This window comes from Argopecten irradians, chromosome 12 (genome assembly GCF_041381155.1).
Source record: "Argopecten irradians isolate NY chromosome 12, Ai_NY, whole genome shotgun sequence".
NCBI classification, from domain to species: domain Eukaryota; kingdom Metazoa; phylum Mollusca; class Bivalvia; order Pectinida; family Pectinidae; genus Argopecten; species Argopecten irradians.
The window spans coordinates 23,549,904-23,574,291 of record NC_091145.1 but is presented as its reverse complement, the minus strand read 5'-3'; the positions used below and the strand labels follow the sequence as shown (position 1 = coordinate 23,574,291).

The following is a 24,388-nucleotide window of genomic DNA, read 5'->3' as shown; positions in this document are numbered from 1 at the left end:
TTTATTAATATATACAACAAATGAGCAAATGTTTTTCTTCGGGGGTTTATTTTAATTTGGGACCAGTACTTTTATTGGTTATAGAAGTAAGAGTCAGGAGTTGTTGTTTTCTAATTTCTAATATGGACAGATATATTGTTAAAAGGTTTTTATTAATAGATAGGAATGTTGATACCACATGGGTTAATTATATACTGACAATGTGCCACTGTTTCTCCGGCGACATACTCATGTAGCTCGTCACACTCTGTTCACCAAGCAGTACGTCATTAATCGAAGCGGACTCAGAATTTGCTGTTAAAACAAAAATATTGCACAGATAAAAGAACTGATGAAAATCAGATTATGACAACAAACTTTGAACAATGCTTAAATAACCATGAAACCAGATTTTTTTGCTGCATAACCCTTTACTAAAGCATTAACTAAAGTTACCTCCCATTTAAATGATGTACAACACACATTGGTCATAGTGAAGTTGTACTTACTGGTGTTCAAAATACATAAATTATATATCATTACATATATATTATATTAAAGTCCTTTTCTGCTGTTAAGACACTTTATTTTGTAACCTATGCCATGCATATACACTGTATATACATGTATATATATATAGAGGGAGAGGAACAAATACAAAGAAATCCATGCAATATACATGTATACTTCAGGACTTAAAACTCACGGAAAACCTCTTGATCCATTGGCTCATCAGAGATAAGGAGGGCCATACAGCTTCCATTTTTGACGTTGTAATGGCGTAAAGTGTTCCGACAAACGTACCCTTCACGCTTTATACTCGTACGATCTATGTCGTTCAGCACCAGTCTACCGCCCTTCCCAGCATGCCATTCTGAAATATTTTATTTTAGCTTTATTAATTTTTATTTAATTCAATATACACATCAAATTTTAGTAATTTTATACAAACTCTGAAGCATCTAAAGAAAGTTTGTTAAGTGAATGACCTTAACCTTCTTTCAAAATGGGCTGGCAGTGGAGCATGTGGGACAGCTGGCTGTGGTGAACAGGACAATGTCAGGATCATTTCAGGCAAGTTTTAGATTAAGCCAAATGCACTGGTAGAACTTGAGAAGAAGTCAACCAAAAGTACGGCCTTTGCAACAAACTTGTATTAATACCATAATCTGTTTCTATATGAATGGATGTTTATTGCCGAATGATTTTGTCAAAAATGTTTTGCTAAATAATGTATACTTTTCATTATACAAACAAAAGAGGTGCCATAAGAATTGCCTGTTATTAGCTCATTTTGCTAAAATGGCTCAATCAATTAAACCGAGGAATAAGTGGGGAAATATTAATCGCATTACATGTTGTTTATACTCTGTCGTTTCTTCACGTCCTTATTATAAGTGACGTCACTGAGAAGGTTAAAAAAATGAGTTTAAACATTAATAATCATAACATTATATATAACAATATTGACAATAAAAAAGAGCTAACCTAATTTTATTAACAGATACACTTTGAAACGTCATATATTTTTAAAACATCATAAAGAAGACTATTTTACGGTCCTCCGGAATAACAGGAAAATAATATCTAGATTTAATATCCAACCGATTACCCCCATTGTTCCACGACCTTGAGAGGCCATCGTGGGTAGCGATTCCATACATTGCAATATTTCCAACGTCAAACATGAGATAGCTCAGTCATCTCGGTTAAAACTTGTATTGTAGGTGAAATTTATACAAACAAAAGATGTGGTATTCAAAACGAAAGCAAAATAGCCTGCTTTTCTTTGAAACAAGAAAAGATGCATTATTAAACCAGAATTAAGTGTGAACTCCTTTTATACTACCGTGTGAAATGATGTGTATTTCCGTGATTTGTGACGTCACTTGTGGACTCACTGGAATGTTCGGGAACAAAGCAAAATTGAATCAAACGCAAGAAATCCAAATTGAAATCTAAGGTATCTTTGTCAACTTTGTTCCGCTTCTTTCGTTATTTATATGAAGGGCGTGACAATAGCGTCAAAAACAAGCACACCTGAAAATTATGAATATCTCGTATATTATTAAAAATAATGTAAGTTTAATTTTTCTTCCATTTTCTGGTATGCATTGCTAACATACCCAAATATCAGTACTCCTATTATTCCAAAAATTGTTGATTTCTTTTAGCCTAAGGGAGAAGGAAAGCATCATTTAACATACATCTTAGAAAATTTTTGAGTTCTCAGAGCTGTGTACCTTTATCCTGTAAGGTTAATGTCATTCATTTGAACACAATTTTTTGTAGCAAGCAGCTTTATCAGAGCCAGCATGCTGCAGGGCCCTTTAATATGAGTACCCTGGAAGCCTGTAAAACGGTTCACTTTTATTGAGAAGGCCCAATATGTCGTTCTAGAAGTGAAAAGTTGTTTATGCACATATATCAGTATCTAGGGCTTTTAGGTTAATGTCAAGAATTTGCACAGATTTGTAGCGCTTTAATAAAGCCAGCATGCTGCAGGGCCTAATATAAGCCAATATGAGTACCCCTGGGCCTGTCGGTTATTGAGAAGAAGTCGTTGAGTGAATTGAAAAATGTTAATATGCACAGTGCATAGCGCACAGTTGACAGACACAAATTACTACATATGAGGTCATCTTGACCTTTAGGGTCAGATGACCCTAAAAACGAAAGCTTTGTTTCTGTATTACAAACAACAAACACACACCATATACTCTAATCTTGATCAATTTTGGCTCCTGGAACTGAGGACAATCACCACTCATATCTCAAATGAACTGTACATGTTCTACATGTAGCTGTTTAATAAGTAAAGTGCAAATGTGTCTTCAGGAGTGAAAAGAGACTAAGCTGGATTTGATTCTACATTCATCTGGTGTGGACTAATACTATTTCTAAGTCCTCTGTTGTACATTTTTGTTAAACTCACGCCAACTGTAGCTCAGTTTTTGTCTTTATTTCATTTGTGGTATTACATCACTTACCAAGAATGAGCTCCTCAGGAGAGAACTGAAGTTCAGAAGCTGCCTTGTTTTTGTAAATTTTAAACATACATTTGGCCTTGACTTGGGTAATGGTATCACAGTCCAGCACAGTGACTTCATAACGATGTTCCCTTTTACCATTTAAATCCACTTGTAAAGTCTATAAGGCAATATAAACAAATCGTAAAATATGTTTGATAATTATTATATATAATAGTGCAATAAGTCAGACAGAACAGTAGGTCAAAGAGTTATAGGGAAAATACAAAAGTTTCTTATGAAGGTCTTGCAGAACAGGTAAATCTTACTAAGGGCTTGTAAAGTAGGTCAGACAGTTACAGGTAAATCTTAGTAGGTCAGACAGTTACAGGTAAAATACAAAGTTTTCATAAAAAGATCAGACAGAACAGGTAAGATAGGTTTTACTAAGAGCTCGTAAGAAAAGGTCAGACAAAATAAACTTACCAAAGGTTCATAAGTTAGGTCCATCTTGAGAAGGCGTTCCTCAGCTAATGTTTCCTTGGCTTCCAATGTTACAGCATCTATAGGGCCTTTCTCCATCACTGTCTGTGTGGCCTTGTAGAGCATAAACAACTGCTGGCCACCACCTCCCTGTCATAGATATAAACAATAGTGATCAGTGGGCAAGTCACTCGCCCTTCACCTAGCCAGTTGAGTTTTGATCCTGGCATGGATGTGAAAAGGTCAGTGGTCACCTGCCCGATCAAGAGGGCACTCCATTTTCCTCCCACTCTAAACACCGCACATGTTTACATTCCAGCCATTTAAAGTTACTTATAAAATGATAATTTGTTTTCAAAATTGATGACAAGTGGCCCAAAGGACCTGTATTGCTCACTTGGTTTGTAATGCCAAGTAATGTTCTGAATACAGGATCATGTAATGTTTCTTTTCTGAAGGAATTTAAAGATTCAACTCTAATTTCCCTATTGGGTCTAACTCTTTCTGCTCCAGAGAGTCAGTCTGAGCCAAAATTTATACAAAATCTGTTCCCCTTTTCCACAAGGATATTCCTGGCCAAATTTAGTTACATTATATGTAAAACTCTATGACTAGTAGCAATTTAAAGAATTTACCTCTATTTTCCCTATTGGGCCATGCCCCTCTTGCCCAAGGGGGGGTCTGAGCCAAAATTTATACAAACTCTGTTCCCCTTCCTTCAAGGATATTCGTGGTCCAATTTGCATGGGTACATTCCATGTGGAACTCTGTGACTAGTAGCGATTTAAAGGATTCACCTCAATATTTCCCCTATTGGGCCCCGCCCCTTCTGCCCCCGAGGGGTCAGAGCCAAAAATTATACAAAATTTCACTTCCACCAAATTTGGTCCGAAACCATGAAGAACTCTATGACTAGTAGCGATTTAAAGGAAATGTTGAAGGACGGACAACAGAATGACGACGGATGGACGCTGTGCCAAGACATGAGCTCACAGGCCCTTCAGGCCAGGTGAGCTTTAAAGGAAATGTTTTTTTTTTTTTTCAAATAAAACATTAGAGGTTTCTGAACTTAATTTGTACAGAGTTAGGAACCCTCTCCACCATAAAACCATGGAGTATAGAGAAAATGGGGCCATATTCATCCGGAAGTTCATCAACCTCAGACTGGTAATAAACTGTACCTTCAGGTAAGGAAACAGTGACAGGGCCAACCAATCAGACAGCAGCTTCTGGGTAATGGAGTCCGACCTGAAACATCACATACAAATCTATTCTTATTCAAAAATGTAAATCCTGACCCTTCTTATTTGACTCCATGTATATTCAGTCAGAAAATGTTTTTCTGTAAAGCATATCATTTTTAGTTTTATTCCATATTTAATACATCATGATGTGATTTTTGTAACATATACAATCACAAAAAGGTGGGACTAACTGAGAATAAATTGTACTTTTAATTACCAACATCGTTTTGGTATCTTAAAGTCCCAGTGTTAGATAAGGTATCTCAATTTTCAATTCGAGATAAGATAGGCTTGTCAAAAACTCAGTTCTGTTATAATAGCAACAAACAGATAACCCTGTCGAGTAAGGAGGATTATGTGTACGTATTGATTGTCAGTAACAGAAGATCCAGTCTATACCATTACAAAGACAAATATAACCTAATGATTGCATAGCAAACTATACTTACGACATTGATGTCATTTGGAAACAATTCATACTTTAGGACTAATAGTTCTGCTTTTTTTTATCCATTAGTGAGAGAACTCACCTGGTAGTGAATAAAGATAATGATATTGGTGATACATTAAACACAAAATCTTACCTCCTAAACAGAACTCGATGTTGCTTACGGGTGGCACCAGCAATAAGTTTCTTCAGCAATTCCTCAATTACTCTGGAATTAAGATAAAATGGGATATGTGTTCATGTAGATTCATTTTTATATAATTATATTTTTTCATCAATAGATTTAAGCTTTCCTTTACAATACAGAGGTTTTGAAATCCCAAAATGATGTGAGTAAAGTACGATTTGCCGTGGAATAGTCCTACATTCCAGTGATTATAATGTCAAAACAATCACGTAAAAAAATGATGTCACAAAAATAATCACTGAAAGATGGGACTAATCAACAGTTCATTGTACTTTACCTACATCATTTTTGGATTTTGAAACCCTCATATTTATTTTCAGTGCTTATAATTACAATTGATAACAATTAAATGATGAAATCTCAAGATATCTTGCATCTATAATGGATAGAGTATTCATTATCATCAAAAACAGAACAGCCATTTGAACAGCAATCTTTTGTGATTGGTCACAATTGAACAGCAATCTTTTGTGATTGGTCACAATTGACAATTGCATCGTCACAATGACAATGATGTCATAATAAGTGGATGGCAGTTCATAGACTGATGATCGAATGCCAACCTAGGTTAATCTAGTGATGCTGCAATGAAAGTGTAAATACATGGTTATATTTAATAGTACCATAATTATGTAAATAAAACCCTTTTATCTTAAATCAGAACTCTTTTATCTTAAATCAGAACTCTTTTATCTTAAATCAGAACTCTTTTATCTTAAATCAGAACTCTTTTATCTTAAATCAGAACTCTTTTACTTACTCTGATAGGTAGGACATCTTTCCAATTAAAATCAAGGTCAAAAGCGATGAAAATTCCGCCCTACAAAAAATAATGTCAAAAGTGATAAAAATTCTGCCCGGTAAAATCAAAGTCAAAAGCGATGAAAATTCCGCCCTATAAAAATCAAAGTCAAAAGTGATGAAAATTCTGCCCTGTAAAAATCAAAGTCAAAAGTGATGAAAATTCTGCCCTGTAAAATCAAGGTCAAAAGCGATGAAAATTCTGCCGGGTAAAATCAAGGTCAAAAGCGATAAAAAGTCTGTCCTGTAAAAATCAAGTGACATTGAAACCCAAAATAGATCCCAAGACCTCATCATATTTAGTTAAAAAATCTGAATAAAATCAATCATACAGGGATTATCTGTGACCTTAAATAAAGGACAAGGTCATTCATTGGAACAAACTTGGTTGCCAGATGACCCTAGCATGCTACAGGTGCAATATTAGGTCTGTGGACAAATTACTTATTGATGAGATTAAGTTGTTTAAATATTTTACCATAAAGACCAAGGTCATGCATTGGAACAAACTGAAACATACAGGATGATACTATGGGGCCTGTTTGATAGGTGTTTAGGGAATCCTTATAATAATTAAGACTTACTTTTCTTGCACATTGTTTAGAGAATCCCTATAATAAATTAAGACTTACTTTTCTTGCATGCTGAATTTATTCTGTCGCTCCAGAGTACCAATCAGAGACTGAAGAAAGAACTTGTTCTTCAACAGTTCCCCGAAGGCCATTATTCCTTTTGGAGCTATTTTTGCCAGGTCTTCCACCGGACGCTGTGGGAAGATAACAAAGACTCATCTTTTCTCTTTCAAAATATTTTCATGGGAGTTATATAAATGTAATCTGCAATTGATAAAAGTAATAATTTGGGACAAAAGTAAGTTGCTAAAAGAGAATATCTTATTAAAATTGTAAAAGCACTGTATGTTGTAAAAATGAACTTTAATTGGTGGAACCACACCATGGCGTATTACAACAGCAACTAAATGATCGTAAATCAGAGCTCGATCCTTTCCTAAAACCACAATATGTTCCTCAGGATAAAGTTAGCCATATTTCTGTCAGTAAAACATGTTATGTTTTGTAGATGTAGAGGAAAATTGTTGGTGACACCATTAAAAAAAACTTTGACTACTTGGTATGAGGGAAAAAAGAATCTGAGTGGTAGTTCTAAGAAAATGGTTATCATTGTAAATAAGATTTAAGCTGAGCTTTGACAATATCACAGAGAGTTGTGCGCCTAAGATGAATTGTAATATGTTAATTAACATAAAAAATGTAGAAGAATTTCATAAGAATTGTTTGCTCAACAAAGGGATATACACCCATGTTCTGCTAAGATCTCATAACAGAGTTATCTGCCCTTGCGGGTGGGTATTGATTGTGACGTCATGTGTTTGCGGGCGTAACGTCATAATTTTTCAAGGAAACCGATGTGGGTTAATTTCGCTCACAACATAATAAATGACGTCACAATAAATACCTTAACGCACGGGAGATAACTCTGTATTATATTAAAGAGATGGAGGCTAACCATTTGTACAAATTAAAACCTATCACTCACTTCTATTGGTTTACAGTTTAACACCACAAACAAACAAACTAGGAAATGATAGGCTAATGTTTACAGCACAGTGTTCAGCAGTTCAAACTTGTATAAGCACAATTTTAAAATGAAAAAAGCCAAGAACACACAAACATAGACAACCAAATAAGCCTTGGAGCTCACCTACATGTAAGGCCAAATATTACTCACTTATTCTACAGTTTAAAATAACCTGATGTTGGTGACTTATTGTTTAGCCTGTTATTTTCATGGGTATGATATTTTCAGAATTAAATGGGCCATCGCAATGATCGTGAATTTTTTTATCCGTGAACTATTGGGAAATGGTTGAGACATATTTGCCCTAAAAGTCATATAGCAAAACTTTTAAACTGCTAAAATTTAATTTTCTCGTTTTTTCTTTAATATCACCAAAATTTTGACCCATGTTTAAATAACCAGCTTAGTTAGTTAACATAATTATCTATTTCAAGGTTTTACCTTTGTTCAACTAATATTTCTAATATGATTTGTGACATGTGATCTTGCTAGAGGCTTTGTGTACTGTGGTTTTTTAGTAAGTGATGAAAATCATTCAAATTATTTAACTTAATTAGTACTACTCTTTAACAAAAAAAAAAATCTAAGATTCTACTACTCTTTAACAAAAAAAAACCCTAAGATTCTCAAAAAGGAACATACGCTAACATACATATGTACCTCACTATATACAGCATAGTCAATACGGATAAAACATTCAAATCATTTCACCCTTATAATCAACAAAATTAAAGAGCTTTGATTTTTTTTATCCCAGAATGTTACAGGCCCACACCATCCACAGGCTTCATTAAGTTATACCACAGGTTTTTGACGTGCCAAAAAAAGAAAAAAATACTAAACAAGAGATCCCAGAGGGAGAAATTTTTGAGAAATAGCGTTAACAAACTTTAACTATCAAAATCCAAGATGGCCGACTGTCGGCCATCTTGTTGACCGATCGGTCCCAAAATGCAATATGCACAACTAGGGTCCTAGGGGAACCTACATATGAAATTTGAGAAAGATCCCTTCAGCACTTTTTGAGAAATAGCGGTAACAAACTTTAACTATCACAAGAGATCCCAGAGGGATCTTGGCGCCCACCAAAGAATGATCTATGTCTGACAATGGAAAGAGGGATCTTTTCCCTGCTTTTCAAACTTTTTCAAACAAACTATATATAAAATTTGAGACAGATCGCTATAGTGCTTTCCAAGAAATAGCGGTAACAAACTTTAAGTATCAAAATCCAAGATGGCCACCTGTCGGCCATCTTGTTGACCGATCGGTCCCAAAATGCAATATGCACAACTAGGGTCCTAGGGGAACCTGTATATGAAATTTGAGAAAGATCCCTTCAGCACTTTTTGAGAAATAGCGGTAACAAACTTTAACTATCAAAATCCAAGATGGCCGCCTGACGGCCATCTTGTTGACCAATCGGTCCCAAAATGAAATATGCACAACTAGGGTCCTAGGGGAACCTGTATATGAAATTTGAGAAAGATCCCTTCTGCACTTTTTGAGAAATAGCGTTCACAACTTGTAACTATCAAAATCCAAGATGGCCGCCTGTCGGCCATCCTGTTCACCGATCGGTCCCAAAATAAAATATGCATAACTAGGGTCCTAGGGGAACCTGTATATGAAATTTGAGAAAGATCCCTTTTGCACTTTTTGAGAAATAGCGGTAACAAACTTTAACTATCAAAATCCAAGATGGCCACCTGTCGACCATCTTGTTGACTGATCGGTCCCAAAATGCAATATGCACAACTAGGGTCCTAGGGGAACCTGTATATGCAATTTGAGAAAGATCCCTTCTGCACTTTTTTAGAAATAGCGGTAACAAACTTCAACTATCAAAATCCAAGATGGCCGACTGTCGGCCATCTTGTTGACCGATTGGTCCCAAAATGCAATATGCACAACTAGGGTCCTAGGGGAACCTACATATTAAATTTGAGAAAGATCCCTTCTGCACTTTTTGAGAAATAGCGGTAACAAACTTTAACTATCAAAATCCAAGATGGCCGACTGTTGACCGATCGGTCCCAAAATGCAATATGCACAACTAGGGTCCTAGGGGAACCTGTATATGAAATTTGAGAAAGATCCCTTCTTCACTTTTTGAGAAATAGCGGTAACAAACTTTAACTATCAAAATCAAAGATGGCCACCTGTCGACCATCTTGTTGACCGATCGGTCCCAGAATGCAATATGCACAACTAGGGTCCTAGGGGAACCTGTATATGCAATTTGAGAAAGATCCCTTCTGCACTTTTTTAGAAATAGCGGTAACAAACTTCAACTATCAAAATCCAAGATGGCCGACTGTCGGCCATCTTGTTGACCGATTGGTCCCAAAATGCAATATGCACAACTAGGGTCCTAGGGGAACCTACATATTAAATTTGAGAAAGATCCCTTCTGCACTTTTTGAGAAATAGCGGTAACAAACTTTAACTATCAAAATCCAAGATGGCCGACTGTTGACCGATCGGTCCCAAAATGCAATATGCACAACTAGGGTCCTAGGGGAACCTGTATATGAAATTTGAGAAAGATCCCTTCTTCACTTTTTGAGAAATAGCGGTAACAAACTTTAACTATCAAAATCCAAGATGGCCACCTGTCGACCATCTTGTTGACTGATCGGTCCCAAAATGCAATATGCACAACTAGGGTCCTAGGGGAACCTGTATATGCAATTTGAGAAAGATCCCTTCTGCACTTTTTTAGAAATAGCGGTAACAAACTTCAACTATCAAAATCCAAGATGGCCGACTGTCGGCCATCTTGTTGACCGATTGGTCCCAAAATGCAATATGCACAACTAGGGTCCTAGGGGAACCTACATATTAAATTTGAGAAAGATCCCTTCTGCACTTTTTGAGAAATAGCGGTAACAAACTTTAACTATCAAAATCCAAGATGGCCGACTGTTGACCGATCGGTCCCAAAATGCAATATGCACAACTAGGGTCCTAGGGGAACCTGTATATGAAATTTGAGAAAGATCCCTTCTTCACTTTTTGAGAAATAGCGGTAACAAACTTTAACTATCAAAATCCAAGATGGCCACCTGTCGGCCATCTTGTTGACCGATCGGTCCCAAAATGCAATATGCACAACTAGGGTCCTAGGAGAACCTACATATGAAATTTGAGAAAGATCCCTTAAGTGCTTTTTGAGAAATAGCGGTTACAAACTTTAACTATCAAAATCCAACATGGCCGCCTGTCGGCCATCTTGTTCACTGATTGGTCCCAAAATGCAATATGCACAACTAGGGTCCTAGGGGAACCTGTATATGAAATTTGAGAAAGATCCCTTCTTCACTTTTTGAGAAACAGCGGTAACAAGAATTGTTAACGGACGGACGGAAGGACGGAAGGATGGACGGACGACGGACCACGGACGAAAGGCGATTTGAATAGTGGGCTAAAAATACTGTATTTTTAGTTTTTTTTTTTGTTGCGCATTGTAAACCTGTGGTTATACATACATGTAGTTGATTACCAACAGTGATGCTTCATTGGAATTACAGGTTACAGGACATCATAACATTAACCAGACTGGGTTATATTACTGTCAGTAAGTTTTTAAAAAAAGAGTCGACTTAAATAGATCTATTTGATATCCTTGTCTTTGCTTTTAATTGTGACTAAACTATCAGCTGTCTTTAGTAGACCATAACGGCTAGTTGGACAACATATAGTACCATACATATGGTAGCAGATGATGGCGACCAGACCAAGCATTCCGTCACACTGTACTCATACATGCAGCCAGCCTAGTAGTAAAATGACCAGACCAAGCATTCCGTCACACTGTACCCATACATGCAGCCAGCCTAGTAGTAAAATGCAGGAAAACCTTGCCTTAGGCACCACCTCTGTATAAAGACTACTTAATAAGATCACTTTTCAAGGTCCTAAATGGTCAACAGTTTGACCTGTGTATAAAGACATTTTTTTCCTAATTTGGTGGTCTTTGTAGACAGGTTAAATAGTACATGACATTGTATACTTGATGGAACTAGTAGGCCTGATTACTCTAATAATTCTGAAAATTTCACAAGGGTTTTTGATCCTGTTAGCCTTAAAATATAATGCACTAACCATTCAGTAAGCTTACTGCTACTTTGGAAGCAGTCAAACTCCTGACAAGCAGAGTTGATAATCGGTTTTTCCATAGAATATTAAAAAATGTACTTCACTTTGCTTAACAGTGAGGTTTCCCAATCAGTCTAAAAACTTGCATGTAGTGAAATGTTAACTTGATGGAATAATTTGACCTTGAAAAAACAGATATGATCAAGGAATGACACACATTGAGGAAAACAGAAATAGATCTGCAGAGCTGCCCATGTTAGATAGGATGAAGAATGGGCTAACCGTGTAATCATATAGGTTATAGGTGTAGATGGTGGGATAATACATTTATAATATTAATTATCATGCAGGTTTATAGGAAATATGTTGGTACACTAGGTCATTGTTACAGATCAGGTAGGATATTACTAGTGTTTTATTCAGTCTGAGAATATTTATACAGAGTTATCTGTCCTTATAATCAAGGTGTGATATCATTTGATTGTGAACAGAATTTTTTGTCTTTCCTTCTGTAAAAAAACTGATAAACAGACAATTCATTGCATTGAAATTTTGATTTACATAGGAAATAAACCTGTTATAATGAAAGTTGACCTAGTTATCACTGTGATCTGCCCACCACGTGATCAGTGAGTAAAATACCTTGTTCTCTGACAATTCTAGTTTTACACATTATAGAGTTACCTCCCATACAGGTAGTTATTGATTGTGATGTCATTATTTTGTGAATGAAATTCACATCATTTTCTCTGTAAACACATGATGTCACAAACATTACCTACTTGCAAGGACAGATAACTCTATGATGTGCAAATACTGAATAAATACATTGGTGGAACTACATTCTGTAGGCCAAACCTGAACTTGCAACAGTGGAGTAGGCTAAACAATTAATTGCTTAACAATAACATGGAATTTGTCATTATTTTTTTTCATTTATTTTTCACAATTAAAAGAATACCGGTACTAGTTTTATGTTATAACTCGCTTTATGGTTAGGTAGGAAAAATTTGGTTTCACTGAATTGTCCCTTTAAGCTCTCAAAATATGATGTAATAATTCATAAAAAAAATTCATGAAAGGGCTAATATATCACTGATATGCAAATACAGAATACATGATATATAACTACAAATCATCGTCTTCTAAATTAAATTCTAATCCATGAAAACTCTTAAAGTTGTGGAGAAGGTTCCTTATGGAAAGCAGTGGATGAGATAATACAATACACAATAAGGTAAGCTGTGAAAGTCTGACTTGACGCCAACACAGATTGTATACAAATGTACAAGGTTTAATGAATTATTCTGGTTTACAAGTTTGTACAGGTCTTACAGATTCTGTAGGGAGGAGCATCTGCAAATAGATTGGGAGTTTATATATATAATAATACCTGTACAAAATGTACTTACTATGCCCATAAAATAAGTGGCATGGTTTACAAATGTATCCGCTCTCGAGAAAATTTTACATAAAATATTTGAATTTCAAAATCAAAGATTCAGGAGTTTCCAGTCTAAATGAGGAGTCAGACTTTCCAATTAAACCAATTTTCAGTTCTCAGCCTTCAGATGTATAGCTGCATGTAAACAGACACATCACCATAGCCCTAATAGACACAGGTGTGTAATACAGAAGGTATATCACACACATCACCATAGCCTCATTAGACACAGGTGTGTAATACAGAAGGTATATCACACACATCACCATAGCCTCATTAGACACAGGTGTGTAAAACAGAAGGTATATCACACACATCACCATAGCCTCAATAGACACAGGTGTGTAAAACAGAAGGTATATCACACACATCACCATAGCCTCAATAGACACAGGTGTGTAAAACAGAAGGTATATCACACACATCACCATAGCCTCAATAGACACAGGTGTGTAAAACAGAAGGTATATCACACACATCACCATAACCTCAATAGACACCGGTGTGTAAAACAGAAGGTATATCACACACATCACCATAACCTCAATAGACACAGGTGTGTAAAACAGAAGGTATATCACACACATCACCATAGCCTCAATAGACACAGGTGTGTAATACAGAAGGTATATCACACACATCACCATAGCCTCAATAGACACAGGTGTGTAAAACAGAAGGTATATAAGACACATCACCATAGCCTCAATAGACACAGGTGTGTAAAACAGAAGGTATATCACACACATCACCATAGCCTCAATAGACACAGGTGTGTAAAACAGAAGGTATATAAGACACATCACCATAGCCTCAATAGACACAGGTGTCTAAAACAGAAGGTATATAAGACACATCACCATAGCCTCAATAGACACAGGTGTCTAAAACAGAAGGTATATAAGACACATCACCATAGCCTCAATAGACACAGGTGTGTAAAACAGAAGGTATATCACACACATCACCATAACCTCAATAGACACAGGTGTGTAAAACAGAAGGTATATCACACACATCACCATAGCCTCAATAGACACAGGTGTGTAAAACAGAAGGTATATCACACACATCACCATAGCCTCAATAGACACAGGTGTGTAAAACAGAAGGTATATCACACACATCACCATAGCCTCAATAGACACAGGTGTGTAAAACAGAAGGTATATCACACACATCACCATAGCCTCAATAGACACAGGTGTGTAAAACAGAAGGTATATCACACACATCACCATAGCCTCAATAGACACAGGTGTGTAAAACAGAAGGTATATCACACACATCACCATAGCCTCAATAGACACAGGTGTGTAAAACAGAAGGTATATAAGACACATCACCATAGCCTCAATAGACACAGGTGTGTAAAACAGAAGGTATATATGATACATCACCATAGCCTCAATAGACACAGGTGTGTAAAACAGAAGGTATATAAGACACATCACCATAGCCTCAATAGACACAGGTGTGTAAAACAGAAGGTATATCACACACATCACCATAGCCTCAATAGACACAGGTGTGTAAAACAGAAGGTATATAAGACACATCACCATAGCCTCATTAGACAAAGGTGTGTAAAACAGAAGGTATATCACACACATCACCATAGCCTCAATAGACACAGGTGTGTAAAACAGAAGGTATATAAGACACATCACCATAGCCTCAATAGACACAGGTGTGTAAAACAGAAGGTATATCACACACATCACCATAGCCTCAATAGACACAGGTGTGTAAAACAGAAGGTATATCACACACATCACCATAGCCTCAATAGACACAGGTGTGTAAAACAGAAGGTATATCACACACATCACCATAGCCTCAATAGACACAGGTGTGTAAAACAGAAGGTATATAAGACACATCACCATAGCCTCAATAGACACAGGTGTGTAAAACAGAAGGTATATAAGACACATCACCATAGCCTCAATAGACACAGGTGTGTAAAACAGAAGGTATATCACACACATCACCATAGCCTCAATAGACACAGGTGTGTAAAACAGAAGGTATATCACACACATCACCATAGCCTCATTAGACACAGGTGTGTAAAACAGAAGGTATATCACACACATCACCATAGCCTCAATAGACACAGGTGTGTAAAACAGAAGGTATATAAGACACATCACCATAGCCTCAATAGACACAGGTGTGTAAAACAGAAGGTATATCACACACATCACCATAACCTCAATAGACACAGGTGTGTAAAACAGAAGGTATATCACACACATCACCATAACCTCAATAGACACAGGTGTGTAAAACAGAAGGTATATCACACACATCACCATAACCTCAATAGACACAGGTGTGTAATACAGAAGGTATATCACACACATCACCATAACCTCAATAGACACAGGTGTGTAAAACAGAAGGTATATAAGACACATCACCATAGCCTCAATAGACACAGGTGTGTAAAACAGAAGGTATATAAGACACATCACCATAGCCTCAATAGACACAGGTGTGTAAAACAGAAGGTATATAAGACACATCACCATAGCCTCAATAGACACAGGTGTGTAAAACAGAAGGTATATCACACACATCACCATAACCTCAATAGACACAGGTGTGTAAAACAGAAGGTATATCACACACATCACCATAGCCTCAATAGACACAGGTGTGTAAAACAGAAGGTATATCACACACATCACCATAGCCTCAATAGACACAGGTGTGTAAAACAGAAGGTATATCAGACACATCACCATAACCTCAATAGACACAGGTGTGTAAAACAGAAGGTATATAAGACACATCACCATAGCCTCAATAGACACAGGTGTGTAAAACAGAAGGTATATCACACACATCACCATAGCCTCAATAGACACAGGTGTGTAAAACAGAAGGTATATAAGACACATCACCATAGCCTCATTAGACACAGGTGTGTAAAACAGAAGGTATATAAGACACATCACCATAGCCTCAATAGACACAGGTGTGTAAAACAGAAGGTATATCACACACATCACCATAGCCTCAATAGACACAGGTGTGTAAAACAGAAGGTATATAAGACACATCACCATAGCCTCAATAGACACAGGTGTGTAAAACAGAAGGTATATCACACACATCACCATAGCCTCAATAGACACAGGTGTGTAAAACAGAAGGTATATCACACACATCACCATAGCCTCAATAGACACAGGTGTGTAAAACAGAAGGTATATCACACACATCACCATAGCCTCAATAGACACAGGTGTGTAAAACAGAAGGTATATCACACACATCACCATAGCCTCAATAGACACAGGTGTGTAAAACAGAAGGTATATCACACACATCACCATAGCCTCAATAGACACAGGTGTGTAAAACAGAAGGTATATAAGACACATCACCATAGCCTCAATAGACACAGGTGTGTAAAACAGAAGGTATATCACACACATCACCATAGCCTCAATAGACACAGGTGTGTAAAACAGAAGGTATATCACACACATCACCATAGCCTCAATAGACACAGGTGTGTAAAACAGAAGGTATATCACACACATCACCATAGCCTCAATAGACACAGGTGTGTAAAACAGAAGGTATATAAGACACATCACCATAGCCTCAATAGACACAGGTGTGTAAAACAGAAGGTATATCACACACATCACCATAGCCTCAATAGACACAGGTGTGTAAAACAGAAGGTATATCACACACATCACCATAGCCTCAATAGACACAGGTGTGTAAAACAGAAGGTATATAAGACACATCACCATAGCCTCATTAGACACAGGTGTATAAAACAGAAGGTATATAAGACACATCACCATAGCCTCAATAGACACAGGTGTCTAAAACAGAAGGTATATAAGACACATCACCATAGCCTCAATAGACACAGGTGTGTAAAACAGAAGGTATATAAGACACATCACCATAGCCTCAATAGACACAGGTGTGTAAAACAGAAGGTATATCACACACATCACCATAGCCTCAATAGACACAGGTGTGTAAAACAGAAGGTATATAAGACACATCACCATAGCCTCAATAGACACAGGTGTGTAAAACAGAAGGTATATAAGACACATCACCATAGCCTCAATAGACACAGGTGTCTAAAACAGAAGGTATATCACACACATCACCATAGCCTCAATAGACACAGGTGTGTAAAACAGAAGGTATATAAGACACATCACCATAGCCTCAATAGACACAGGTGTGTAAAACAGAAGGTATATCACACACATCACCATAGCCTCAATAGACACAGGTGTGTAAAACAGAAGGTATATCACACACATCACCATAGCCTCAATAGACACAGGTGTGTAAAACAGAAGGTATATCACACACATCACCATAGCCTCAATAGACACAGGTGTGTAAAACAGAAGGTATATAAGACACATCACCATAGCCTCAATAGACACAGGTGTGTAAAACAGAAGGTATATCACACACATCACCATAGCCTCAATAGACACAGGTGTGTAAAACAGAAGGTATATAAGACACACATCACCATAGCCTCAATAGACACAGGTGTGTAAAACAGAAGGTATATAACACACATCACCATAGCCTCAATAGACACAGGTGTGTAAAACAGAAGGTATATCACACACATCACCATAGCCTCAATAGACACAGGTGTGTAAAAATAACAGAAGGTATAAAGGTATTCACACACATCACCATAGCCTCAATAGACACAGGTGTGTAAAACAGAAGGTATATAAGACACATCACCATAGCCTCAATAGACACAGGTGTGTAAAACAGAAGGTATATCACACACATCACCATAGCCTCAATAGACACAGGTGTGTAAAACAGAAGGTATATCAGACACATCACCATAGCCTCAATAGACACAGGTGTGTAAAACAGAAGGTATATAAGACACATCACCATAGCCTCAATAGACACAGGTGTGTAAAACAGAAGGTATATCACACACATCACCATAGCCTCAATAGACACAGGTGTGTAAAACAGAAGGTATATAACACACATCACCATAGCCTCAATAGACACAGGTGTGTAAAACAGAAGGTATATCACACACATCACCATAGCCTCAATAGACACAGGTGTGTAAAACAGAAGGTATATCAACACATCACCATAGCCTCAATAGACACAGGTGTGTAAAACAGAAGGTATATACACACATCACCATAGCCTCAATAGACACAGGTGTGTAAAACAGAAGGTATATCAAGACACACATCACCATAGCCTCAATAGACACAGGTGTCTAAAACAGAAGGTATATAAGACACATCACCATAGCCTCAATAGACACAGGTGTGTAAAACAGAAGGTATATAAGACACATCACCATAGCCTCAATAGACACAGGTGTGTAAAACAGAAGGTATATCAAGACACATCACCATAGCCTCAATAGACACAGGTGTCAAAACAGAAGGTATAAGACACACATCACCATAGCCTCAATAGACACAGGTGTCTAAACAGAAGGTATATCACACACATCACCATAGCCTCAATAGACACAGGTGTGTAAAACAGAAGGTATATCACACACATCACCATAGCCTCAATAGACACAGGTGTGTAAAACAGAAGGTATATCACACACATCACCATAGCCTCAATAGACACCGGTGTGTAAAACAGAAGGTATATCCACACACATCACCATAGCCTCAATAGACACAGGTGTGTAAAACAGAAGGTATATAAGACACATCACCATAGCCTCAATAGACACAGGTGTGTAAAACAGAAGGTATATAAGACACATCACCATAGCCTCAATAGACACAGGTGTGTAAAACAGAAGGTATATAAGACACATCACCATAGCCTCAATAGACACAGGTGTGTAAAACAGAAGGTATATAACACACATCACCATAGCCTCAATAGACACAGGTGTGTAAAACAGAAGGTATATAAGACACATCACCATAGCCTCATTAGACACAGGTGTGTAAAACAGAAGGTATATAAGACACATCACCATAGCTTCAATAGACACAGGTGTGTAAAACAGAAGGTATATCACACACATCACCATAGCCTCATAAGACACAGGTGTATAAAATAGAAGGTATATCACACACATCACCATAGCCTCAATAGACACAGGTGTGTAAAACAGAAGGTATATAAGACACATCACCATAGCCTCAATAGACACCGGTGTGTAAAACAGAAGGTATATCACCACACATCACCATAGCCTCAATAGACACAGGTGTGTAAAACAGAAGGTATATAAGACACATCACCATAGCCTCAATAGACACAGGTGTGTAAAACAGAAGGTATATAAGACACATCACCATAGCCTCAATAGACACAGGTGTGTAAAACAGAAGGTATATCACACACATCACCATAGCCTCAATAGACACAGGTGTGTAAAACAGAAGGTATATAAGACACATCACCATAGCCTCAATAGACACCGGTGTCTAAAACAGAAGGTATATCACACACATCACCATAGCCTCAAGAACCGTCGTTAAACAGACACAGGTGTGTAAAACAGAAGGTATATAAGACACATCACCATAGCCTCAATAGACACAGGTGTGTAAAACAGAAGGTATATAAGACACATCACCATAGCCTCAATAGACACAGGTGTGTAAAACAGAAGGTATATAAGACACATCACCATAGCCTCAATAGACACAGGTGTGTAAAACAGAAGGTATATCACACACATCACCATAGCCTCAATAGACACAGGTGTGTAAAACAGAAGGTATATAAGACACATCACCATAGCCTCAATAGACACAGGTGTGTAAAACAGAAGGTATATAAGACACATCACCATAGCCTCAATAGCCTCAAGACACCGGTGTGTAAAACAGAAGGTATATAAGACACATCACCATAGCCTCAATAGACACAGGTGTGTAAAACAGAAGGTATATAAGACACATCACCATAGCCTCAATAGACACCGGTGTGTAAAACAGAAGGTATATCACACACATCACCATAGCCTCAATAGACACAGGTGTGTAAAACAGAAGGTATATAAGACACATCACCATAGCCTCAATAGACACCGGTGTGTAAAACAGAAGGTATATAAGACACATCACCATAGCCTCAATAGACACCAGTGTGTAAAACAGAAGGTATATCACACACATCACCATAGCCTCAATAGACACAGGTGTCTAAAACAGAAGGTATATAAGATACATCACCATAGCCTCAATAGACACCGGTGTGTAAAACAGAAGGTATATCACACACATCACCATAGCCTCAATAGACACAGGTGTGTAAAACAGAAGGTATATAAGACACATCACCATAGCCTCATTAGACACAGGTGTGTAAAACAGAAGGTATATAAGACACATCACCATAGCCTCAATAGACACAGGTGTGTAAAACAGAAGGTATATCACACACATCACCATAGCCTCAATAGACACAGGTGTGTAAAACAGAAGGTATATCACACACATCACCATAGCCTTAATAGACACAGGTGTGTTAAAACAGAAGGTATATAAGACACATCACCATAGCCTCAATAGACACAGGTGTGTAAAACAGAAGGTATATCAACATCACTATAGCCCAATAGGTATATAAAACAAGATACATCACCATAGCCTCAATAGACACAGGTGTGTAAAACAGAAGGTATATCACACACATCACCATAGCCTCAATAGACACAGGTGTGTAAAACAGAAGGTATATAAGACACATCACCATAGCCTCAATAGACACAGGTGTGTAAAACAGAAGGTATATAAGACACATCACCATAGCCTCAATAGACACAGGTGTGTAAAACAGAAGGTATATAAGACACATCACCATAGCCTATCAATAGACACAGGTGTGTATAAAACAGAAGGTATATCACACACCATAGCCTCACACAAAACTGAAGGTATATCCACACATCACCAAGCCTCAATAGACACAGGTGTGTAAAACAGAAGGTATATCACACACATCACCATAGCCTCAATAGACAAGGTGTTTAAAACAGAAGGTATATAAGACACATCACCATAGCCTCATTAGACACAGGTGTGTAAAACAGAAGGTATATAAGACACATCACCATAGCCTCAATAGACACAAGGTGTGTAAAACAGAAGGTATATCACACACATCACCATAGCCTCAATAGACACAGGTGTGTAAAACAGAAGGTATATAAGACACATCACCATAGCCTCAATAGACACAGGTGTCTTAAACAGAAGGTATATAAGATACATCACCATAGCCTCAATAGACACCAAGGTGTGTAAAACAGAAGGTATATCACACACATCACCATAGCCTCAATAGACACAGGTGTGTAAAACAAGAAGGTATATAAGGAAACAATCAATAGACACATCACCATATAGCCTCATTAGACACAGGTGTGTAAAACAGAAGGTATATCAGACACATCACCATAGCCTCAATAGACACAGGTGTGTAAAACAGAAGGTATATCACACACATCACCATAGCCTCAATAGACACAGGTGTGTAAAAACAGAAGGTATATAAGACACATCACCATAGCCTCAATAGACACAAGGTATATAAACACACATCACCATAGCCTCAATACACAGGTGTGGAAGGTATATAAGACACATCACCATAGCCTCAATAGACACAGGTGTGTAAAACAGAAGGTATATAAGACACATCACCATAGCCTCAATAGACACCGGTGTGTAAAACAGAAGGTATATAAGACACACATCACCATAGCCTCAATAGACACATAAACAGACACAGGTGGTCCAGTCATACGGTGCAATACTGCAGTGTCAGCAAACACTGAAGGTACAAAACCATTTATCACACAGCAGCTCAATGATTATCGCACCTGAAATGTTGTCTTCCTTATTAAGTAGGGAATGCTATAATAAGACACATCACTTTTATTCCTTAGATCTAAATTCAAGATTTAACAACAGTTGAAAACTAAAGTATTTAAGATTATATGACATGACCACTAGTAAGTTCTCCAACCTATCGGAAATTAATACCCAAGTAAACAAACACTTAACCCAGATACAGTGAAAACCATAATACACTAATCTATAAAACCAGATACAGTGAACCATAGGGGAACACTAATTCTAGTAAAACCAGATACATTGAACCATAATAACACTAAGTCAAGATCACATCTGCACTAGTGGAAGTTGATCATGCGCCAGTCTTTCAGCTTGCGGGAACAGTGTATGGACGGTAAAAGGGCATAGTGTGTGCGGTAGTCAAAATAGGGAATGCCCAGTCGCCACAAAATCTCCTTTGATATCCTGCATTTATCCATCTGCAAGGTCAGCAAAACACTGAAGTCCAAAACCATTTAGGCAGTCATTTACACCAGCATAAAGATTATCGCACACTGAGAATATTAGTTATTATATGATAGTTTCACATACTTTTATTTCTGAAATCTTAAATCAAGGGAGTTTACATAGTGAAAATACAGTGTAAGTCATAATTGGGACAAGTCTATGATAACCCGAGATACAGTGAACCCATACCCCAGACATGTAATCAAATAAAACCAGATACAGTGAACCCATAATAACACTAAGTCTATAAAACCAGATACAGTGAACCCATAATAACACTAAGTCTATAAAACCAGATACAGTGAACCCATAATAACACTAAGTCTATAAAACCAGATACAGTGAACCCATAATAACACTAAGTCTATAAAACCAGATACAGTGAACCCATAATAACACTAAGTCTATAAAACCAGATACAGTGAACCCATAATAACACTAAGTCTATAAAACCAGATACAGTGAACCCATAATAACACTAAGTCTATAAAACCAGATACAGTGAACCCATAATAACACTAAGTCTATAAAACCAGATACAGTGAACCCATAATAACACTAAGTCTATAAAACCAGATACAGTGAACCCATAATAACACTAAGTCTATAAAAAACTTACAATATGGACGGAAATATTAGAAAACAGATTTGATTACAGCCTTATTGAAAAGCGTCGCAGCAGTTTGAAAAAATTCATAAATTATTTAATCCAGACAGTTTGGGAAGGCAAAGTTTCTCATGTTATCACTGAACAATAAAGCGATTTTAAGCAAGGTTTCACTGTACTTATAAAGCATATTATTCAATTATCAATCCAAGCAAGCAATACAAATGATGATAATTATAATGATATAAAAGAATACTGGGGTTTTGAGATCCCAAAACGACATGGTTAAAGTGCCATTTCCCATCAATTAGTCCCACCTTCAAGTGATTATGACATCACAAACATCACATTCAGAGGAAGATGGAACTTTTGAAAAGTAAATTGTATTCTACCAACGTTGTCTTGGGATCTTGAAACCGCTATATTTATTCTGAAGAAGATGTCTGTACCTTCTCTGCTAGTGATTCTGATGTTGTCTTCCATTTCCAGCATGTTGTTCTGGAGCTTAGACAGCTGACTGTCCTTCCGACGGTTACGATAGCAACAAAAGCCGATAATAAGCAACAGGGCAAAAACTAGGCCACCAAGTCCTGACACGATGTAAGTGATTGTAAAATCCTGCTGGTAGTAAATAACACCAATATGTTGTCGAAGCCTTGAACCAACCATTACCTGAAGATGAGATCAATTTTAACAAGAATAATAATTTCATTACATGAAAATGGAGGATTTAAATATGTCAAGCATGACAGTATGAGTAATATTACATGAAATATTTCAAATCACCAACTTAAATCAATCATGGCTGTTGAGAATCATAGTATAAGTCTTGCTAAATTCCTGAAACATTACTGAAGTAGAGAGAATAATAATGTCATGAAAAGTATCTTTAAGCAGGCCCATGATTGTCGATCCCTAAACACTTGATTCAGCCAGTTCTACCTCACAAACCCATGATTGTCGATCCCCAAAACACTTGATTCAGCCAGTTCTACCTCACAAGCCTATGATTGTCGATCCCCAAACACTTGATTCAGCCAGTTCTACCTCACAAGCCCATGATTTGTCGATCCCCAAACACTTGATATCAGTTTCCCAGTTCTACCTCACAAGCCTCTGATTAAGCCATGAACTGTTCTGGGCGATCCCTAAACACTTTGATTCAGCCAGTTCTACTAC

General features: G+C 37.2%; 2 protein-coding genes across 3 annotated transcripts in view; both read right to left on the bottom strand.

Moving 5' to 3' along the window:
* LOC138336343 (plexin-A4-like) overlaps positions 1-13,182 on the bottom strand; it is a 30,154-nt gene extending 16,972 nt beyond the window's left edge. For both annotated transcript variants that reach the window (XR_011210414.1, XM_069285784.1), the window contains exons 1-9: positions 13,147-13,182; positions 6,744-6,877; positions 6,071-6,130; positions 5,260-5,331; positions 4,613-4,679; positions 3,435-3,581; positions 2,970-3,129; positions 686-853; positions 200-294 (exon numbers count right to left, since the gene is read on the bottom strand). Coding sequence is in view for 1 of the 2 variants with exons in the window: in XM_069285784.1 (XP_069141885.1) it covers positions 200-294; positions 686-853; positions 2,970-3,129; positions 3,435-3,581; positions 4,613-4,679; positions 5,260-5,331; positions 6,071-6,130; positions 6,744-6,877; positions 13,147-13,167 (924 nt within the window). In the remaining variant the exon portion in view is untranslated. The remainder of the gene's footprint in view (positions 1-199; positions 295-685; positions 854-2,969; positions 3,130-3,434; positions 3,582-4,612; positions 4,680-5,259; positions 5,332-6,070; positions 6,131-6,743; positions 6,878-13,146) is intronic.
* Positions 13,183-22,566: 9,384 nt separating this feature from the next.
* Positions 22,567-24,388, bottom strand: part of LOC138305002 (plexin-A4-like) — an 83,614-nt gene continuing 81,792 nt past the window's right edge. Inside the window, exons 21-22 of the mRNA XM_069245418.1 lie at positions 23,659-23,881; positions 22,567-22,649 (exon numbers count right to left, since the gene is read on the bottom strand). Of these exons, the coding sequence (XP_069101519.1) occupies positions 22,567-22,649; positions 23,659-23,881 (306 nt within the window). The remainder of the gene's footprint in view (positions 22,650-23,658; positions 23,882-24,388) is intronic.